Source organism: Nyctereutes procyonoides, unplaced genomic scaffold (genome assembly GCF_905146905.1).
Source record: "Nyctereutes procyonoides isolate TBG_1078 unplaced genomic scaffold, NYPRO_anot_genome, whole genome shotgun sequence".
Lineage (NCBI taxonomy): Eukaryota > Metazoa > Chordata > Mammalia > Carnivora > Canidae > Nyctereutes > Nyctereutes procyonoides.
The window spans coordinates 9797046-9818334 of record NW_026575139.1 but is presented as its reverse complement, the minus strand read 5'-3'; the positions used below and the strand labels follow the sequence as shown (position 1 = coordinate 9818334).

General features: G+C 38.1%; 1 protein-coding gene and 1 non-coding gene across 4 annotated transcripts in view; both read left to right on the top strand.

The window, feature by feature from the left end:
• The window catches only part of UNC79 (unc-79 homolog, NALCN channel complex subunit), a 185972-nt gene that overhangs the window by 45880 nt on the left and 118803 nt on the right, over window positions 1–21289 (top strand). For all 3 annotated transcript variants that reach the window (XM_055304183.1, XM_055304182.1, XM_055304184.1), the window contains 6 exons: window positions 2761–2849; window positions 3479–3519; window positions 5706–5734; window positions 10978–11207; window positions 13054–13225; window positions 14561–14791. In XM_055304183.1, the coding sequence (XP_055160158.1) occupies window positions 2761–2849; window positions 3479–3519; window positions 5706–5734; window positions 10978–11207; window positions 13054–13225; window positions 14561–14791 (792 nt within the window). The remainder of the gene's footprint in view (window positions 1–2760; window positions 2850–3478; window positions 3520–5705; window positions 5735–10977; window positions 11208–13053; window positions 13226–14560; window positions 14792–21289) is intronic.
• Window positions 1490–1595, top strand: LOC129496535 (U6 spliceosomal RNA). The gene has a single exon (XR_008661809.1). It is a non-coding gene; the product is annotated as a U6 spliceosomal RNA (small nuclear RNA).

The window sequence follows — 21289 nt, the reverse complement described above, 5'->3', positions numbered from 1 at the left end:
TTCCCTGGGAAGGTAACATTTTTGTTAGCGCTTCTTGTGCTGGGGCTGTTTTTGCATGACACCAGGTCTGGCTCAGTATTGTTTTTTCATTGCAATATGAACACTCCCCAAACCCATGTATATATGACTATGTGACATATAGGTCGAGGGTTTCCAACATCTAGATACTTAGGGAAGAATGTTAAATGAAAAGGAAGTCATCCTGTATAGTATGATGCCAATTTAATTTAAAAATCACATAGATGTATATTTATATTCATATTCATAGTGGAAAAACAACCAGTAAAGCTCATCAGAATGTTATTAGTGATTACATTGAGAAGGCAGGTTAATGAGTTATTTAAATTTTCCTCTTTTCTCCATTTTCCTGAGCCTCTACATTGGGCCTAATTGTATTTATAAATGGAAAATAACTATTTTTTAATGCAGCAGTCAGATATGAACTTATTAATGTGTATGTAAACTGACCTGTTCAGACTGTCCACAAATGGGTCTTATGAATGTAGGAGTTTTTCCTTTTGAACGGAATGAAAATATGTCTTTACCTGACAAGAGTATCAATGACTCATTGGAAATGAAAGTGAAGTAAGTATATTGAAGAACAGGTCTACACTGGGTGCATGGTAAAGACTCAGGGAAAATGAATTTATCCTCACAATATGCATATTATCTCCGTATTCATGAGTTTTAGCACTAGGCAGTGATGATTTGCCAAATGGAAATGTATTATCTATTTTTTGCAATACACTGCAAAAACATACTTTTTTTCCTAAGATTTTATTTATGTATTTGAGAGAAAGAGAGAGAGAAAGAGACTGAGACAGAGAATGCAAGAGCAGGAGGGGCAGAGGGAGAGAGAGAAGTGGGCTCCCTGCTTAGGGACTCAATCTCAGGACCCTGGGACCATGACCCAAGCTGAAGGTAGATGCTTAACTGACTGAACTACCCAAATGCCCCCCAAATGTACTTTTTAGGCAAGAGCCAAGAGGTGCGACAGTATTCAAAATGAAAATATGTTACTTAAGAGTTCATTATATCACACTCTGCTTTTGGTTTTACTTGGTTTTGTTTGCAAATCACTGTATAAAATTCTTTAGAGCCCAGATAATTATATAAACGAGAGTTAGCAAACTATGGCCCACAGCCAAATCTGGCCTGCTAACTGTTTTGTAAATAAAGTTTTATTGGAGCACATTTGTTTGTGTATTGTCTATGGCTGCTTTCATGTTACAACAGCAGAGTTGAGTAGTTGTGACAGATAATGTATGGTCCCTACAGCCTGAACTATTTACTCTCTTGTCATTTATGGAAAGTTTGCTAATCCTTCATTTAACACACCAAAAAGTAATTATTCATTGCATCAAAGGAGGTGTGAAACTTATGAAAATTTTCACACTGGCCCTCTAGCATGAAGGAATATATAATTTACAAATTTTGATGATATAAAGATTGAAATTTAAGAATTCCAACTCTTGTTTCCCAGTCATTGTGCTCATTTCAGCAGCCATATACTAAAATTGGAATGATCTAGAGAAAATCTGCTTGGCCCCTGCACAAAGATGACACACAAAACTCTTCAGGTTTTAATTTTAAATGACAGGCTGCTTGGGTTATAAATTTGGTTCATTTTTCCTCCCTAATCAGTAAAAACAACTAAAGAAAAGGCAGAACAGAATTCCAGAAGGATCTGTGTCATAGGCATATTAACTATACAGTCAACTATAGCATGGATTATTTCTTGTAGGACAGGAACAAAATTAAAAATGACTTTGGTAAGTCATAGAAATTAAACCTGATGCAAAGTACAAAGTTCAGCTACTTGTGTTCACTTGATTTTAAACATCCAGGTATTTGAAATACCCTGATTCAACAGTAAAACAAATGCTTTTCATCTGTGTCATTAAGCTCATGGAAACTCAGCCATATATAATGCAAAACTGAACAGGGCAGAGCAGGGTTAAACGAACCACAGGTTATGCGTGGAAGGATAAAAACACCTAAAAATGCGACATTAGATGGTTGATATAGAACTTCGTTTCAGAGTAAGAAAAGCAAATTGCTCAGTGTTAGGTCACACATGAAATTTTTTGAATGAAACTTCTAAGAAGCAAAATTCTCCACTGCCAGAATTTTGGTATCAGTTGTGATTTTTAAATTTTAATATATTTTCCTTTTCCGAAAGAGAGATTGCTGTGTTTCCCACTTTCTTTTCTTTCTTTCTTTTTTTAAACAAGTATTTTTTTAAAATTTATTTATTCAGAGAGAGAGAGAGAGACTGAGAGGCAGAGACCCAGGCAGAGGGAGAAGTGGGCTCCATGCAGGGAGCCTGACGCGGGACTCGATCCTGGGTCTCCAGGATCAGACCCCGGGCTGCAGGCGGCGCTAAACCCTGAGCCACCGGGGGTGCCCTGTTTCCCACTTTCAAGCAGGAATGAATGCACCCGTAACATAGAGGCAATTCCAGCCACCACTGAACAAGATTTTTCCTCATTGTGGAATGAGGGTGGATTTGTTGACATTAGTTGTTACCTAATTGCAGATAACAGGAGAAATGAAATCCCACAGTAGGTGGATTTAAATCTCCAGTGTGGACTCATCAGCCAGTGCAGGAAAAGCATCTATAGGTTAAGTGGGTTTTACTAAAAATATTTATTCTATTTGCTTTTGAAAATCCGTCACAATTGAAACCTTTGCATTCACAATATGGGGGGTGTAATAAACAGCAAAGGAAAGTTCATTCTGCCTTTTCCTGTGTTTCAGATGTGTATAGACCCTTCCCTGTCAGTGGCTCTGGGGGATAAACCACCCCCATTGTATCTCTGTGAAGAATGCAGCCAGAGGATCGCGGGGTAGGTATAAGGATACTCCAAGAAAAGGAAATAGAGCAACAAGGGAAGATAAGAAAAATCAGTTGGACTTAAATTGGCCACATTACTCCCATTTCCCTCTAGTCTCTTTGTTTTTTAAAGGTTCATTTGTCAGATATTTGATATATAGCAAACTTTCATTTGAGAGATTTCAGCTTTGAAAAATTGCAATATTTCTCCCCGTGCAATAAGAGAAAGCAATTCCATGTAATAAAGCAGCCCCAATTTTCAAGTGACCCTGTTAAAAAAGGCCACAGAGAAAAATAAAAGAAAATCGTGGCTTTCAAACATGACATACAATTCAAATGGGTTCTCTTTGCTTGTTAGTTCTGCAGACTCACACTTAGCGTTGTACAAATCATGCTGTACTTTGGTTTGCTTAATTAGCATCTGGAAAGTATCATTTAAAGCTAACTGAATATGATGAAATGCCTATAATTTATAATTTCGCTGAAATGCATTAGACATTTAAAAAGTTTATTATGACAGTGCTCTTAATTACATTTACTTTCTAGTGAAGCCTTCTAGCAATAGCATGCAGCTTATGAACATTCATGTGGAAGGGTAATGTTGCAAGGAAGCTAAAAAATGAATTTTGTTTTTCTTTATAGGGACCACAGTGAATGGTTGATTGATGTTCTTCTGCCACAAGGTATGGTTTACTTCAGAAAGGATGAGTAAGAAGTAATCATGACTAATGGCATGGTTGGTTTGTCTCCTTTTATACTGTATTATTTGTATTATTTTACAAAGACAGTAATCAAAGTATTATATGCTATGAAGAGTCATTGATACGAAGCATTATATCAATGTCGTGTTTATAGCCACACATTTAATAATAAAGGAAGAGGTATAATCTCAACCTAAGTTAAGAGTAGATGCTGGAATTAGGATTCCATATGATAAAAGCCTTGCTGAATTATGTCTTGAGAGATATTCTGTATAGATAACAGGCATTGCCAATATTTGCTGTGCCAGGTCAGAAAGAGAATAGAGAATGTGAGTGGAAAGAATACTGAATAATAGGTCTTTCTCCTACCACTATTATTAGCTCTGTGTTTTGGGGGAAAATCATTTAATGGCTCTGAGACTCAGTCTCTCAGTGAAACGGGGATAAAGTATACGTGACTCATCTCAGTGGAAAGACGGGATGTGTGATTCTCGCTGTTTGTTAGCGTTCTGAAAGCCAAGTCTGCTGTTTGGCAGGTCCCAGACAGAGCATTCCTTTACACCTCTGTACGCAGGCATTGCAGCCACTTAAGTGGAGGCTGAAGTGACTGGGGGAAGTATTGAGGAAAGCAGAGGAAAGATGAAAGGTGGAAAAAGCTGGGGATACACTGAGCACAGATCAAGCCCATAGGAGGAACCTGATACATGATTTCAGAGGTAGATAATAAAAGACTTTCTGTGAAAGGCCATATTTAAAAAGAAAAGTAAAGACCTTATGTTAACTAAATTCTGTGAACATTAGAAAAAACTTAAGGCCATTTTCCTGATTACACAATTTCTTTATAGTCTTTTAATATTAGGTAGTTTCAACTTTAGAAATAAATTAGTTCAGTGAGTGCTCTCCATTTGTAAAATGGATCAGTAATGTTGGCCTCTACATCCTTCAAAAAGGCATTTTGAAAATTTATATAAAGATATCTGTGAAATGATTTGGGCATGTATGGGTAAAAGTAAATTTTCCTCCCTTAAATTAGGCTACCCAAACCTTATAATTTAAGGTTTGGTCAGGATCCAAACTATCCAATATTTTTAAATATTGGATATGTTGCTGAATTCTGGTCACCTTCTCCAGATGATACTCATCTTTGGAAGAAAATTTATAATAACTTCTAATTATTTATCTGGAGATGTGACACTAACTTCAGGTTAAGACAAACTCTGGATATCAAACTGGCAAATAACCTTTAATTATACAAAACCAGTTTTAAAAACTGAGTTATAAATTTCTTTGACTTGGCATCCACTAATTCATAATTTCCAGACAGTTTGGGAGACATTTACCTTTGATCTTTTTAAAAAATTACAACCTAGACTATACTATAAGTAATGCTCTAGTTCATTTTTTGAACACTTAATATTTCAGGGGGAATGTTGACATATTCTTGGAAAAATTATTTTCAGGTACTCTTATGCATTATTTTTCATGGAAATAATTGATATGCCCACTGAAAAGAGTTTGTATCCATTTGTTAAGGTCAATCCCGAAGTAGACAGTAGTTTGACATTCTTTCTCCAACTGGCCAGTCCGTGGGTTTGAAAATTACTTTCTCTGAAATGAGCATGCAGCTGGTTTTACACTAGTTAAGGACTGATATAAGTCAATAGTTCAAGTCTGAGTAATCCAAGTTGGTAAGTTTTTTCTACAGTTTTGAAATAGCAAATCATCTCCATGGTGAAGCTCTAAATATATCACATCAACTCGGTGTCATAGTGTAATGGAAGAGCAGTAAATGGGGAATGTAGAGACATTATCTCTAGATCTGCTTTTATCATTGATAGCTTATGTGATGCTGAAGAAGTCATGCAAATCTTGATTTTGTTCTGTCAAATGAGATGAGATTAATGTCATTTTAATTTGATGATGACATGATCTGAATTCTAAGTCATGTCCGAAGAGGTTGAATTACTTGTAAGAACAGGTGAAGTTATTTGTAGCATGCAGGAGTTCCTGACCTCATTAAACACAGGTAGATGACAATAAGAGAGAAGCTGTTTGGGCCTATTCTAGATATTGTGTTACTAAGCTTGTTTTTACTCCCTTTTGTGGCTGCCCTTATGTAAAATGGGCTGTCTTTCTTTGTTGATATGTTGTGTACCTTCCCCTTACAGCTGAAATATCTGCTATATGTCAGAAGAAGGTAAGAGCAAACTATCTGTGTGGTGGGGCATGATTTGCTGTGTGTATGTAAATTCATTCATTGACATCTGCCTCATTTCTGCCTCCTGGTTTCCCAGTATGTACATGTCACTGTATTTGCAGAGGGGGAAAAGAAATAACTTAGCATGCAAGATCGCTGTGTCCCAATGGTGTGTTTCCATTTCTGCTTTTGCTCACCCATCTTATGAGCACAGTGTTTTGATCAGTAATTGGAAATAAAAACATATGTGTAACTTTAATTACAAAAAGCTTTGAATGACCCTGCAGAACCTGCAACTTAACTTTGGAAAAGGATGTATCTTGTATGCTCAAAGTCTTTCTTGTTTTGAAGTGGAATGCAAATAGTCCAATATATGTGTGTCAAACATACCCAGCTGACTGTTTGAAAATATTCATTTATATGTAAGCTTAATGATACCTCTAGTTAAAGATTTTACCTTCAGATTTCCTTTACCCATTTTTCATAACAATTTCCCTAAACTATTTCCATCCTCTTTTCTTGTTCTAGTTGAAAAGTACAAGACAAGGTAGTGTGGTGTCATACAAAGAACTCTGGCTTAGTTGGTTGAGACACTTGATTGCTGGCCAGCTCTGTCCCCATCTACCTATGAGACCATGTACAAGTCATTTAAACTTTTTAGGACTTGGTCATGAATGAGCACCGTTAGAGGGCTATTTCAGTTATCTATTGTCATATAATAATCCTAAAAAGTCGTGGTTTGTAATGGCAGATATTTATTTGCTCACAGATCTGTGGTTTGGCAATTTGGCCTGTGCTCAACTAGCCAGTGCTTTTTATAAACAATTCCAGGCTCACTCATGTGCCTGTAGTCAACTGGTGGGTAGTCAGGGGATTGGCTGGTCCCAAATGACTTCACTCCTACATCTAAGGCCACAGCTGGGGCAGCTAGGAGGCTTGGGATGACAGGGGTGGCACCCTCCAGGGGGCAAGGCTGGATTTGTTCACAAGGCAGCAGTGTTCTGAGTGAATGAGAGAGTAAGTTGCAAGGCCTTTGAGACTAAAGCTCCGAAGTCACATTGCATCATGGCAATTCTGTGGCATTCTGCCGGTCAAAGCAAGTCCCAAGGGCAGCCCAGATTCAAGGAGAGAAGAAATAGACCTCACCCCTTTAGAGAAGGAATGACAAGAATTCTGTGGTCATATTTAATCTACCATCATCCACCCTCTGGACATAATCACTTACATTTCTCACATGTAAAATACTTCCACCACCTTACAAGATCTCCTAAAATCTTAAATCCATTTATGGCTTCAGTTCATCATCTTGTGATCTGCATATGGTCTAGTACCTGATGAAACTCCTTGGGTGCAAATTCTCTTGATCCAGAGACCTGTGAATTAAAAAGGCAAGATATCTGCCCCCTTCACCCCCTACACATGATGATGAGACAGGGACAGCATAACAGCATTGAACCTCCATTCAGAAGTGGAAGTACATTGCTGTCAGCAGATTTATAGCAATTTCAGCCACGAACATGTCAACAGTTCTTCCATCTCCAGGACGGCAGATGTCCTTGACTAGGATCTGGTTTTACTTCCTGGGCGTTGTTCCGTAATCCATTGCTAGTCTCCTGAATTCTTTGCTCTACTCTTAGGCATCTTTCTTTTCCAAGGAGAAATGGTACATGTTGCAGCTGAGAGACTCCCTTTGCTTTTCCCCTTCATGCCATCCCACAGACTTCCTTTCATATTGAACTGTGTCTGCCCCCTTTATTTTAAATTGGTGCTTTTGCTAGTAAGACTTTCTGTAAAACTCTGGATTTTTAGTAAATCTCATTGAAATTCAGTGCCCCCAAAGCACATCCATAATTCTTTTGGGGGCAGTCTTTTCTATACTTTGGGCATTTTGGTCTGCCCTTAAAATTATTAGAAGCCCTGTTCTAGCTGAAAGGCTCAATGAGGCATTACCTTATATCCTTCTGAAGTTTTAACAAAGGATCATGCAGCCAGTCAGCATACGTTTGATTTGATTTTTATCCTGAGGCTATTTTCCTACTTTGAGAATCTTTTATAAATCAGAGAGACAAGGGTAAGGAACAGTTTTATATTTTAAACTGCATGTCCTGGCTCTGGTTATATGCCTAACATATTTGGCACCCAGAGTGGATAATTTTTTTAACACTGCCCTCCTTTTTACAACAAAATTATTTTTAATAATAAGTTTCAAATTAGCACACTTTTATTACTTATCCTTTATTAAATATGATATTGTATATTTGGAGAGCATTCATTAAGTTCATAATAGTTCAGAATTGCTTGAGCTTGCTTTGGGTACAGTTGTGTCTCCCTCTTGTGGAGGACAGATTCTGACATTTGAATAGTAGGTTTGAAATAGGCATCAAGATGGTAAAGGTAAAGAGACAGACTTCGATTTGTTTCCATTATGTTATTCTATGAGATACATTGGAGTTACTTTTTTATGTTTAAAATTCAAAGCAGTGAAACTGAGTGGTTGGGGAAACCATGCTCAGCTGAATCTGAATCTAAGGGAAGTCTCTTTAGTTTGCTTTTCAGATGAATGCATATAGGTGAGTCCACCTGGGTTTAGGAAGACTGTGGCTTGGAAATACATTATTAAAACTTTTGTTTTAATTGTTAAAACAATTGTTTAGAACTTGAATCAACTAAAGGTTATTTTGGGGCAAAGTATTGTATTGCTGATATTACTTAGAATTGATGGCAATGGTGAGAAAGCAGGTTGACTCTTTGTTGATATTCCTGATGCTAGAATATGCAGTAAATCCAGATAACAGCATAAAAAAATCACTCAAAATGTGGCAGCATAAGATGACAGCCATTTAATTATGTTCCTTGATTCTGTTGGTCAGAGATTTGGATGGGGCACAGTTCATAACCCGTTTCTGCTTGGTGATGTTTAAGGCCTCATCTGGGGAGACTTGAGTAACTGGGGACTGGGGTTATGTAGAGGCTTCCAAGATCATTGTTTGGGCTCTGGGTTGGGATGACTTGAAGGCTGGGCTTAGCCAGTGACATTGACAAGAAACTTACACAGTGCCTCTCCACATGTCTTGACCATGGCAGAGTTCTGAGTATCCCAATAAGGAACCATCTGAGGAGAGAACATTTCAAGAGGGCCAGTGAAAGCTGCAGGTCTTTTGAAATCTGGCCTCAGGAGTCATATAGATATCACATCTGCCATATTCTCTTGGTTGAAGCAGCCAGGAGCTCATCTAGATTCAAGGCAAATGGATGGGTACCTAAGGATGCCAACCCAAAGGGCCTCGTCTGCAACTGGACTTGATTTAAATGACAAGACCTCAAACCTCTAGCCAAGAATTTGCATGTAGGAAGAATGTAAATAATTTGGGACCAGAGAATAGAATAGTTAATCTCAGGCCTTAAACTTCAGGACTTTATTATAGTGAATAACTACCCACTAAACCCATATCCTTATCCTCTTGTTTATAGAATAGTGGGAATCCCAGAGGAACAAAGGCTAATTATAACCAAGAGGAAAAAATTAAGCACTAAGAATGTGCTGTGATATATACCACACTGCTAGTAGTATGGTATTGGTTTGGTTGGGGGGCAGAAGCCCTAAGCCAATAAAGATTCATGTCCTTCCAGAATAAAAGTTAGCATGAGAAAGAAAAGACACTGCAGGGAAAAATATACCACTTGGAGAAGGCATGACTGACTTGGATGCTCATAAGACTTGGACCTCAGCTGCAGAAGAAACACAACTGTATTTTAACAAATAAATTTTAAAAACGTATTAATAGAAAGCAAGATTATAGGGATGCCTGGGTGGGTCAGTGGTTGAACATCTGCCTTTGGCTCATGGCATGATCCTGGGGTCCTGGGATCGAGACCCGCATCGGGCTCCCCACAGGGAGCCTGCTTCTCCCTCTGCCTGTGTCTCTGCCTCTCTCTCTGTGTCTCTCAAGAATAAATAAATACAATCTTAAAAAAAAAAAAAAGAACAAGATTACAGAAACTTTAACCTTGCTTTTATAATTTGTTGGCCTGAGTCCTATGTAGAGAATGAGATATCCCCACACTAGTACACAGAGCCTCATGCTAAAATTGAAGTGAAACAAACCTTACTTTGAAATAGTCATTTGGATAGCCAGTTCAATGTGTTGTCAGTGGTTTGAGTTAGGTTTTATGCTTGCTTCATTCTTCTGTCTCCTCAAGAGATCTGTCATGGAGGGGTCTCAGATCTTTACTGAGCTCTGCGTTCGTCATGGCTTAGGGTAGGACATCCCCTAGAGAAGGTATTCACATCTTTATAAGCTCTATTGAAAGACTGAAAAGCTCTCAGGACACAAGACATTGAGTATGTGGTGTGGCATTTCTAACAGGCTCAGGACACATATTTTTATGGAGGTCAGGAACATTTCCTGACAGCTCCTTAGATGACTTCATATGCATGGTGCACCTCTTTCCTCTGACTCCTGTCAGGGCAGCTCTGACAACAGCACCCCCTGGACTCTGAATTCTCTCTGCACCCCTACTTTTCTCATTGGCATCCCTTCCTTTGTGGATTCCTTGCCTGTAGTTGATGTCAGGTGATTCTGTGAATGGTTCTTGCTGTGTTTTGCCATGTTCCCGTGGTGTCAGTCAACATATTTGACATATTCTTTGGGTCTCAAGGGAAAGAGTGCTGGTGGGAGTGGGCAGGCAGCCTGCTTTGGGCCATCAGCTCAGGGCAGCATGCCCCCCTGCCTGTCACACAGCAAGGACAGAAGAGCTGCACTGGAAAACTGCTCTTTCAGTGGTGGATTTGGTAATTTTGAAAGTTTAATCTGATGGTTAAAACTGTTCCTTTCCTATTCTGATGTGCTGTGATGCACTCTCTCTGGACCAGAGTTTCAGGCTTTTTTTTCTACCTTTCTGCTGAGGATTCAGAATCCAGAAAGCACCCTACCTCCCACTCCCACCCCATGACTGAGATAACTTTACAGAGGGCTTTCAAACATGGTTCCACTCATATCTATGATGTTTCTGCCACTCACACTAATAGAGACTACTTATCTTTATTTTTAACTATGCCTGAAATCTAATCTATTAGAGATGACCTGTCTTGTAGAATCTTTAGAAAACTTGAGGCCACTTCTGCTGTCCTCTTAGCTCTCCATTCTGATGTTCTGATTCCTAGCCAAATTTACTTTGTTGATCAGTTTTAGTTGATTCCCCCCTTCCCGATTTTTTTTTTTTTTTTTTTTTTTTGCCTCTAGAACTGCAGTTCTCACGTAAGAAGAGCGGTTGTCACCTGCTTTTCAGCAGGGTGCTGTGGCCGTCATGGGAACAGGCCTGTTCGGTACTGCAAAAGATGCCACTCGAATCATCATAGCAATGAGGTGGGGGCCGCCTCAGAGACCCACCTATATCAGACCTCCCCTCCACCAATCAACACTCGGGAATGTGGCGCTGAGGAGCTTGTTTGCGCAGTGGAGGCTGTGATCAGGTAACAGGCAGCTTGTTTGGTTGGCCCGCCCCAAAACACTGCCTTGGCTTTGAGTCACCCTTTGTACCCTGAGATGGTGCCCTCAGCCAGCCTAGCCTCCCACCTTCCATGATGCAGTGACATTTTCATTCATTCATTCATTCAACCAATATTTTTAATGGTATGCCAGGCATGTGTTAGGCACTTGGGAGATAGGAGAGAACAGAATGTAGTCTCTGCCTTCAGGTTACCCCTTCAGGGACTATAAAAACAGAAGCACAGAATTGTGATCCACTGTGGTAAGCACTTAGGGAGCACAGAGCCGAGGGTGTTGGGGGAATGAAGCACAGGCGCCCATCAGAGTGATGGGTGGGAAGAGCCTGAGCCCAACCTGCACACAGTGAAGTGCAGGAAAATCTAGGTAATTTGGTACTGGGGTAAACCACCAGCTCTGCAGTAAGCCAGGAGTCTGGTCCTACAGGCTGCTGCTGGCTTTCTGTCCTATCACGTGACAGTAAAAGGAGCTTTGGAAATGATAACTTCCAGACTTGTTCTCTTTTTGTACAATATTCACGGAGTCAAGATTTTTAAAAATTAAAGAAATAGTATTAGAATGTTTTACAGATAGGGACTCTTTTCTGTTGTGTCTCTTATTCCATTGGTTAATACATGTAGAAATGCAATAAATGTTTGTCAAATGAAATATTACAGAAATTTTAGAAGTCAAAAAAATCATACTGATATCATTATGGTCGGTTTTACATGTTCTTCTAGTTGTATTCAAATATATTTCTTATTTATGTAACTAATCACAGTGTATCCACAGTTCTTTTTGATAAAACATTATGCCATTAGCTCTTTTTCCATGTCATTGTATAGTTTCCATATTTACCATTTTTAGCAGAAACACAATTGTCATCTAGTTTATTTCCTTCCACCTTTAGATTTCTAGATTTCTTCCATTCTTCACTATTATAAATTACTCTGATAGATATTCTTATGAATAGTGCTGTTTTTGTGTTTTTTATTTTCTTAGGGTAGATGACAGATACGGTTGGCTGGGTCAAAGGGTATGAATATTTTGATGGCTGTTGATACATTACCAAACTGATTTTCAGAATGTGTATATGAATTTATAATGCCAACAGCACTGTATGAAATGGCTAGTTTTTGATACACCCTTGCCAACATTGGGTTTAACTTTTTAATTAAAAAATATTTTAAAAAGATTTTATGTATTTGAGAGAGAGAGTAAGCATGTGCACAAGAAAGGAGAGGGGCAGAGAGATGAGCAGACTCCCTGCTCATCTTAGGACCATCTTAGGACCTTCAGCTCATGACCTGAGCCAATGTCGTATGCTTAACTGGCTGAGCCACCCAGATGTCCCCAACATTCGGTTTTGTTTTTAAAAATTATGACTTGTTTAGCAGATTGAAAAAGGAGTTTTTATTGTTCATTTTCAGATCTCTGAATATTAGATATTGAATATTGTTCTATTTGGGTACAAATTCCTTAGTCTCTCCTTGTATCATGCATTTGATGTCCACATAATTTCAATTAGTTACAGGGGAAGTATTGACATCTAGTGGGATGGTTGGTAAATTGGAAGCCAGAACGCAGCCATTCTGCTTGATTCTAATTGATTGGAGAAAGCAGTCTCTTTGTGTCTCAGTTTGTTCATTTTTGAAATGGGGATGGAGTTCAAGGAAGGAAACAAAATTAGGCCTATGGGAGGAACTCCTGCCATTTGAAAGGAGAGCCATCAGGAATGTTTGAGTCGGTACTTAGGAAATAGTTACTCTGAATAGGTCATAACCTAGAATGTGTTTTTCTGGAGTCTGACTTGACATTGCTTGTCTTTGGTAGCTTGTTGAAAGAAGCCGAGTTCCATGCTGAGCAGCGCGAATATGAACTGAACCGCCGTAGGCAGCTGGGCCTTTCATCTTCCCACCATTCCCTGGATAACACTGACTTTGACAACAAGGATGACGATAAACATGACCAGAGGCTTCTCAGTCAATTTGGGATATGGTTTTTAGTAAGAAAATACCTTAACTATTCTCTGCTCTTTATTTCTCACAACGTTGCACTAGTGAGGAGTATTTCCTAGTGTTTTTAAAGAAGCAAACAGTAAATAATGAAAAGTTAACATGAGCAGTGGGACTCTATATTCTGGGACAACCTTGGGTGGTGCAGTAGATTTCCCCAAGGAAGCCTTTTAAAGAATAGCAGTGCCTAGATCCCATCCCAGAATCTTGGGAACTTTTTAAAAAAGCTCCCTAATTGATTCTAATGAATAGCCAGGTGTCAAAACCAGTAGACCAGACCCTGGACTGTTCGAAATGCACCTTTGACAGAAAACAATTGGGAAAGTTGCTAGGGTATGTTGTAAGATCTTGGAGTCAATGTAATGTACAGATGTTTCACATCCCATCTATATACATGAAATTTTTCTTGAAAGTTCAGTCTCTGTGGCACTCTAAATAAGCATTTGTGACAAGTCTGCATACAGTGAGAAAAATTAGAGCTGTATTGACACGAATTTGATAGTTTTTGACTTATTCAATGGCAACATTCATCCAGTAAAATCAAACAATCTGCTCCCAAATTCCACATAAACTGAACCTGCCAGTTGTGTAGAGAAGCAGACTTTTGTTTTTGCCCATCAAAGACATAGAGTAAGTCTCCATACCTCTTTCATGTTTTTACATGTTTATCCGAAAAAGTCGTGCTTTGTTTTGTCTTGTTAAATGGATATTTAATTGTTAATTTCACATGTGTTGCTCCTAGAACTTATTATCTAATGACATAATGACTGCTATTGTGAACTCTTTGAAAGCAAGGGTAGCGTTTTGTTTATTTTGTACATTCCTGACCCCTACTATAGTGGTTAATAAAAGATTATTGCAGAATGCATAATGAATAACTGATGAGCTGGGTTTTTTTTAAAAGTCAATTTATAATGCAATGAATTAGGAGGCTTTAAGCTTTCAGAATTATTACTGATAGAAAACTCTTAGCTAAATCTGATAACTTTAGAATGGGAATGTAGGTAGATTATTTTTTCACTGACGATATTTATGAAATTTCACTTTGCAGACTTTTAAAAAAGCATTTGTCTAGTGTAGGTTACAAAATAGACTTCTTGTAGGGGAAAAGTCCTATTGAAAGGTATAATCTCGAGAGGAAATTATTGTTGCAGTCTGTCTCTCCTGTGAAGAACACAGTTTCTAGGTTAACCGACCCTCCATCGTTTATAAAACTGCCTATTCCAAGTGGATTATTGAGAACTTTTTTCCCTTTTAAACGAATATGTAATAATTATGTAAAGATCTATGGAGGCTGAAGCAGAGTCTAATCTGTCCATTTGCAGGTGAGCCTCTGCACGCCTAGTGAGAACACGCCTACAGAAAGCTTGGCCAGGCTGGTGGCCATGGTGTTTCAGTGGTTTCACTCCACAGCATATATGATGGATGACGAAGTTGGAAGTTTGGTGGAAAAATTGAAGCCTCAGTTTGTCACCAAGTGGTTGAAGACAGTATGTGATGTTCGCTTTGATGTCATGGTCATGTGCCTTCTTCCCAAACCAATGGAATTCGCCAGGGTAAGTGGAGGCCCTCAGCTTGGACCTTGTTGAAGAGGAATTGGGGGAAGCACTGCCCAGCTTAGCATGTTATCAGTGTCTGTGGAAGGCAAGTGTCTCTCCTTATTTTAGTTGATACAGCTGAACGAGGTTAGTTGAGCAGCTACATTTTAGGTGATGTGCTGCTTTGATGTTGGTTTGGGATGGGGAAGAATGGCAAGATGAAGGTGTGAAGTATCTTTAAGAATTTAAGGGAGGATTCTTCCTTGATGTTGTTGAATTTTTTTTAAATTGAGTAATGGAAAAAAAAAGTTTCTGTTAGAGCTCAGTCCTTTCCTGGTCAACCGTCTGTGGAAAGATTAACATTTGACTAGCAGCAATTTCTGCGTTTTCACATATATTCCTAGAGATGAATGGTAGAAATCCCTGCCCTTCCATTTGGGATTTTAAAAATGGCGTAGGAAGTACTGAATTACTCCTTTTTCTCTGGCTTACAGGACAAGTTTCTCTGAGCTCATTCTTTTGCTTCTGTCTCAGTGGATTATAGGCTCCAGATTTACAGCTAGTAAGACCCTATATTTTTCAAATCCAATATGATTTGTGTCTAATCTAGCAAGGTGGATGTCCAGAATCAGTTTTTGGCAGGAATATGTGAAATTTTTTCAAGTAATTTTCTGAATTTTATTTGTGATTTTTGGTTTGCTTTCAATGAGATATTGAGGCTTTTTTTTTTTTCAGTCTGAATAAGACATTTCAGGAAAAGAATCAGACATAGACCATCTAAGGGAGTAGCTTTTATTAGATTTCTAGGACACAGCAGTTATGTGTATTTATCAAGATACACTTCTTTCTTCTTTGGTGCCACCTACTGACTCACATATAAAATTGGATTTTTACACAATGAAAATTCCTTATTTCGTGATATTCTTTGATTGTGTTGATATGTTTTCTATTATTTCTTTTGATATAGTAAAGGATTGGTCTGATCTGATTTTGGAAGATAAGAGGAAATAGTTATATTGGGAGGAAAAATTTTCCCCTTCTAAAATGGATCAAGTGTGTGAGGGCCTGCTTATTAACCAGCAACAAGACCTAGTCAGGAGAGAAAAGACAAAATTTATTTACACTTATGTTCAGTACTCAGTGCATCACTGAATACTCAGTGATGGGTAACTCCTCAGGAGCCAGAGATAAAAGGTGTGTTTGGGGGATTGCGGCTGGAATGAGAAGATATGGAAAGTTCTCTTGGGCCTTTTGGTGCTAGTGGCACTGGGTGGGCAGTCTGTCTCCATAGGAATTGAATTTACAGGCAATTCCCTTTAATGGAGATGATATTTTCCAGAAGCTCTGCCTTAGACAAGGCAAGTTGGGGTCAGGTTTCTTTCTGCATCTTCTTTAGCTCAAGTGTTTTCATTAAAATAATCTTTATACCAAGTTTGGGGGTCTGAGTGGTTCCCCACATTTCTCTCCCATCTGTAACTTTAGGAGAAGTTTCATACAAAAAGAAAGCAAGGTCGATTGCTGTGGATTTGGGTTAGGGACTTCCAGGTGAGAGATCTGCAAAGGAGGAAGAGGGCATAGATTAGGAGAAGGAAACAAACAAACAAAAAAGCTAAAGTTAATGGTGTGAGTAGACTATAAACCTAGTTTCTGAGACCAGAGAGCAGTCAGTCAAGATTTGTAGATGTTCGGCTTTAGATGATGGGGTATGGACATTCAATATCTCAGTCATGATTCTTCCCTGGAGCAGAGCATGTCAGATGTGGGTGGTGAGCTTCCTGACTGGCCTGGCCTTGACTGTTGCCCCAGTAAAGTCCTTTGAAGTTCTTAGTAAGTTGTCTTGCTGTAGCTTGCAAGGCTTTGGGACAAGACAACATAGAGTCTCAGTAAGGATTTGGGCAGTCAGGTTTTAATTTTCAGTGACACCAAGTCAGCAGGGTAGCAGAAAAATTGGAAAAATCAGTTACTGACACAATGTGCAAGACAAAGACATATGATTTCACTCATATGTGGAATTTAAGAAACAAAACAGATGAATGTAGGGGAAGGGAAGGAAAAATAAAATAAGATGAAATCAGAGCAGGAGACAAGCCATAAGAGACTCTTAACTCTAGGAAGCGAACTGAGGGTTGCTGGAGGGGATGGGGTAACTGAGTGATGGACTTTAAGGAAGGCACGTGATGGAAGGAGCACTGGGTGTTGTATGCAACTAAGAATCACTAAATTCTACCTCTGAAACTATTCTTATGTTGTATGTTGAGTCAATTGAATTTAAATAAGAAATTTTAAAAAATATGCAAGACAGCTGTGTTCAGTTTATGAAGAGGTGAAAAATAACTCAAAAACAACGAACAAGGGGATGCCTGGGTGGCTCAGTAGTTGAGCATCTGCCTTTGGCTCAGAGTGTGATCCCAGTCCCAGGATTGAGTCCGGCATCGGGCTCCCTGCAGAGAGCCTGCTTCTCCCTCTGCCTGTGTCTGCCTCTCTGTGTATCTCTCATGAATAAATAAATAAAATCTTTAAAACAAACAACGAGCAGGACTATAATCTGATAACTCAAGGGTGGGTTATAGTTGTCCATTGAAATATAAAATCTCTCTAATCACCCCCATTTTGATCAAAAATAATCAAAGTAAGATTAAGTAAGATACTAGTCTAGTATCCTTAAATAAGCCTAATTATTTATGTAAATGCAATGAGAATGGTAATTAACCAAATAGACCTTTTTAATGTTTTCCTTGCTGGAATTTTTATGGAGAATCTCAGATTGGGCTTTTATATGCCTCTGGAGGCTAGGATGCCAAGCCAGTAACTTGTCATCATGCTTCATCTACAATACCTGTAGATTTGGGTAAATTTCTCTCTTTTTGAGATCACCTAAATATTCTTAGCTTCCTTTGCTGGCCAGAGAGTGACAATTTCTTGTTTGCTTGAAGGCTGAGATTCCCATAAGCCAGGTACCAGGCTGGTTCTTCCAAGAGGGCTTTGCAAGCATTGGCTCTTCATGTCAACCATAGTTCCTTAAAACTGTCTAGTCATATCTGATTCTATGCACATCCTTCTAAAATATGACACTCCAGTCAAAGCCTTGGTGATATAACCAGTTTTTTCAATTAAGTTCTATTATAAGGAGAATAGATTTCTTACACTCATTATGAGTGTCTGAATTCTGGAGGGATCACATGCGGGGAGAAAAAAGACAAGTGTTTCATTGTTTACAAAGATGTAATCTACTAAATTGTTGTGAATTATAGATAGCGTAAAACAAACCTTATATCCAGAAAATAGAACAGTAAAGAGCCAGTAATGCTCCAAACTAAAAAAACATAAAAATGATCATAGTTTTTCATTAGGTCATTCAGACCAATGTAATTAATTTTCAGCCCACTTGGTCTTAGGTTAACAATTGTATGAACCCATCAGCTTTTCCACCAGAATTATGGAATCCTTTCTCAGGCCAGTGGTGTGCGATGCCATAGTCCTTTCCATGGGTTTGCAGAGACAGTCCTTTTTGCTGAAGTGAAAGCATTGTCTAGTGGCTTTGCAAGAGCTAGTGTCAATTGCAAGAGCTTTCAGGAAATCATCAGAATAGGGCAGCCCCAGTGGCTCAGCGGTTTAGCGCCACCTTCAGCCCAGGGCGCGATCCTGGAGTCCCATGTCAGGCTCCCTGCGTGGAGCCTGTTTCTCCCTCTGCCTGTGTCTCTGCCTTTCTGTGTCTCTCATGAGTAAATAAATAAAATCTTTAAAAAATAAAAAAGCATCAGAATAAAACAGTAACAATCTGTAAATGATCAAAGACTTAAAATGGCTGTAATCAAAGAACTGATGAGAGTAACAAATTATGATCACATTATGCTGTTGTCTGATACCGGGCAAAGCAGCATGAGGATGTGTCATGAATAGGAAGGGCATTGCCAAATTTCTAGAAATTTCATAGAATTCCTGAAATATTTGTATTAAAAACATTTACCTATACAAATATAAGCTAGGGAAGGTTAAGCATCTCTTTGTATTTAATGATATTTTTCATGCAATTCAACATATCAAGTAAACCTAGTTAGTTTAACATTTTTTTAATTAGAAAATTAAAAATCCTTTGGGATTTTTCTAGAGGGCCTGTCAGAAATCTCAAATTCAGTTTGAGATCAAGACTTTATTTAGGATTTGATTTTGGGAAGGCAAAATATCAAAAGTTGTAAAAAAAATTTTAAAAGTCTTAAACACTTGATTAACCAGGATCACAGGGTCACTGTGAAATAATAGTCATCCATTTAACCAAAATGACAATAAAGATTTCAAAAGCAAATATAGCTTGTGACATGATTATAAAAAAATTAGTTCTTTTTCTTTTTAATTGAGAAGACTTGGTTCTCTTAAATAATTGAGGACATAATAAAGACATAAAATACAGGAAATTTTGGTAAGGCACAGAATCTTTGTTTCATAGATACATTACTGAAAAGGTAAAGAAAAACCCTTTTGTAATTTCTTATTAAGACCAGACCAGTAACCCAAGAAACTTTGTCATTTTTAGAGAAAGAAAACCAAATTCAAGTTTTGTACTGGTACACTATTAATATTAAAGCTCATTTAAAAAAACCTTATAATAAATACATTCAATCTTAGTTTGACTGCTAAGAGAGAGTTTCTCTCCCTCTCCTTCACCCCTACCCTCTGTTCCATCCTTTTGTAACTTTTTATTTCCATTCAGATTTTTGTCTTTCACTTTACTCTTTTTTATTCCGGAAAGCCTCACACAACCTCCAAACAATGATATTAGGGCAGAATTCTCTTTTTGTCCTTACCAAAAACATCATAACATTCCTTGAATACTTTTCATACAGAGTTATTTTCTCCACTCTTGTTATATCTAATAGTTTCATTTATATATATTGATTATACTTTTCAACACTTAGTAACCCTACTTTTCAGAGAAAACCAGGAGGTAGGTAGATTGTGAGTTGCCAGTCACCTACCAGCATTTTGTAGCATATTGGCAAATTTTATGAATAAACTACCTTATAACTTCTAGAGCTATGCTTCATAGTATAATTTCTCAGTATGGCAAAAAGAACATATTTACTAAAGATTGAAATATCTTTAGTCTCTCTCTTGAAATGAGAATCCAAAAGTAGATGAACTTATATTTAACAATTAATGTTTCAGTGTTTTGTCTTATCTAGATAGTCAGCGAATATCATTTCATATAATTTAGTATAACTTTAATTTCAAGCTGCTGAAAAGATTTTGGAAACTTTCTTTCTTTTCTTTTTTTTTAAACTTATATATTCATTTTAGAGATAGAGAGTGTGAGTGGGGGAAGGGACTGGAAGAGGAAGAGAATCCCTAAGCAGAACACCTGCCTCTAAGCCAGAGCTGAGTGCAGAGCCTGACACGGGAGTGGATCATAGGACCCTGAGATCATGACCTGAGCCAAAATGAAGAGTTGGCCACTCAACCAAGTGAGACATCCAGATGCCCCTGGAAACTACTGCTAAGCAGACATATTTTATAAAACACAACTATTGTTGAAATAAAGCTTGTCAGAATGATAATTTAATTTCAATGAAATCTATAAGTTTTATAATCTTAAACATCTAGTAAATATAATATTAGTTTATTTGGCTACTAAATCCATGTAGGATAAAAATGATGATCATAGCATACTCAGTACTGATAACTCAGAAGACATAGCTGTTTTTATTAGACCAACAATACTTAGACTTATTTATTGCTGTGCCACCGGGGCTGCCCTTATTTATCAAAGATTTACCCAGATCACATGAACTTGAAAAGCATTTGGGTTACTTTCTATATTTCTGAGAATTTTGGGACTATTTAATTTATATAAGCTCTTAATGTTTTTAAAGCTCATTTAGAATAGAGATTTTTAAAAATTTATTCATTTGAGAGACACACACACACATGGAGAGAGAGAGCACATATAATGCTCTGGTTGCTACTGAAGTGTTTCTTTAGTGCAGGAAGCCTCTTTTCCAATGTCCTGATTTTTTTTATAGTATCTTCAGGCATCTTGAGATGATAGGGGAGGTTTTGGGATTGGTAAGAAGCATGGGTGGGCTTTGGTATACTTCTAGAACCACAATTATGTTTTCACAAAGATCCAATTAGTAAGGCAAGGACAGTTAGTTTTAATTCTTCAAAGCATGAGATGACAGTCTTGATAATAACATTAATTAAGGAGCTGGCCTGCCTGCTCAACTGCATTTGTTTGAATTCTTTATATTAATGAAAGAAGATTTCCAGCTAAGGGGGAAAACAGAAGATTCCTATGTTCTAAGGCGTGTAGATTTAGAGTAGTGGACCTTTGTAATGTTTTTATAAATTGTTTGACAAAGGCTTGATGTTTTCATTCCCTCTGAGTACATCATCCACTTTAGCCCAATTAAATTTTGGAAGGAAGGCTTCTATAATAGTTCCTATCAGGTTCTGAAATGGGCCTCCAACTGGGTCATTCAGAGGAGGTGGTGGCAGAGGGGAGTTCACCGTGGGGGCAGA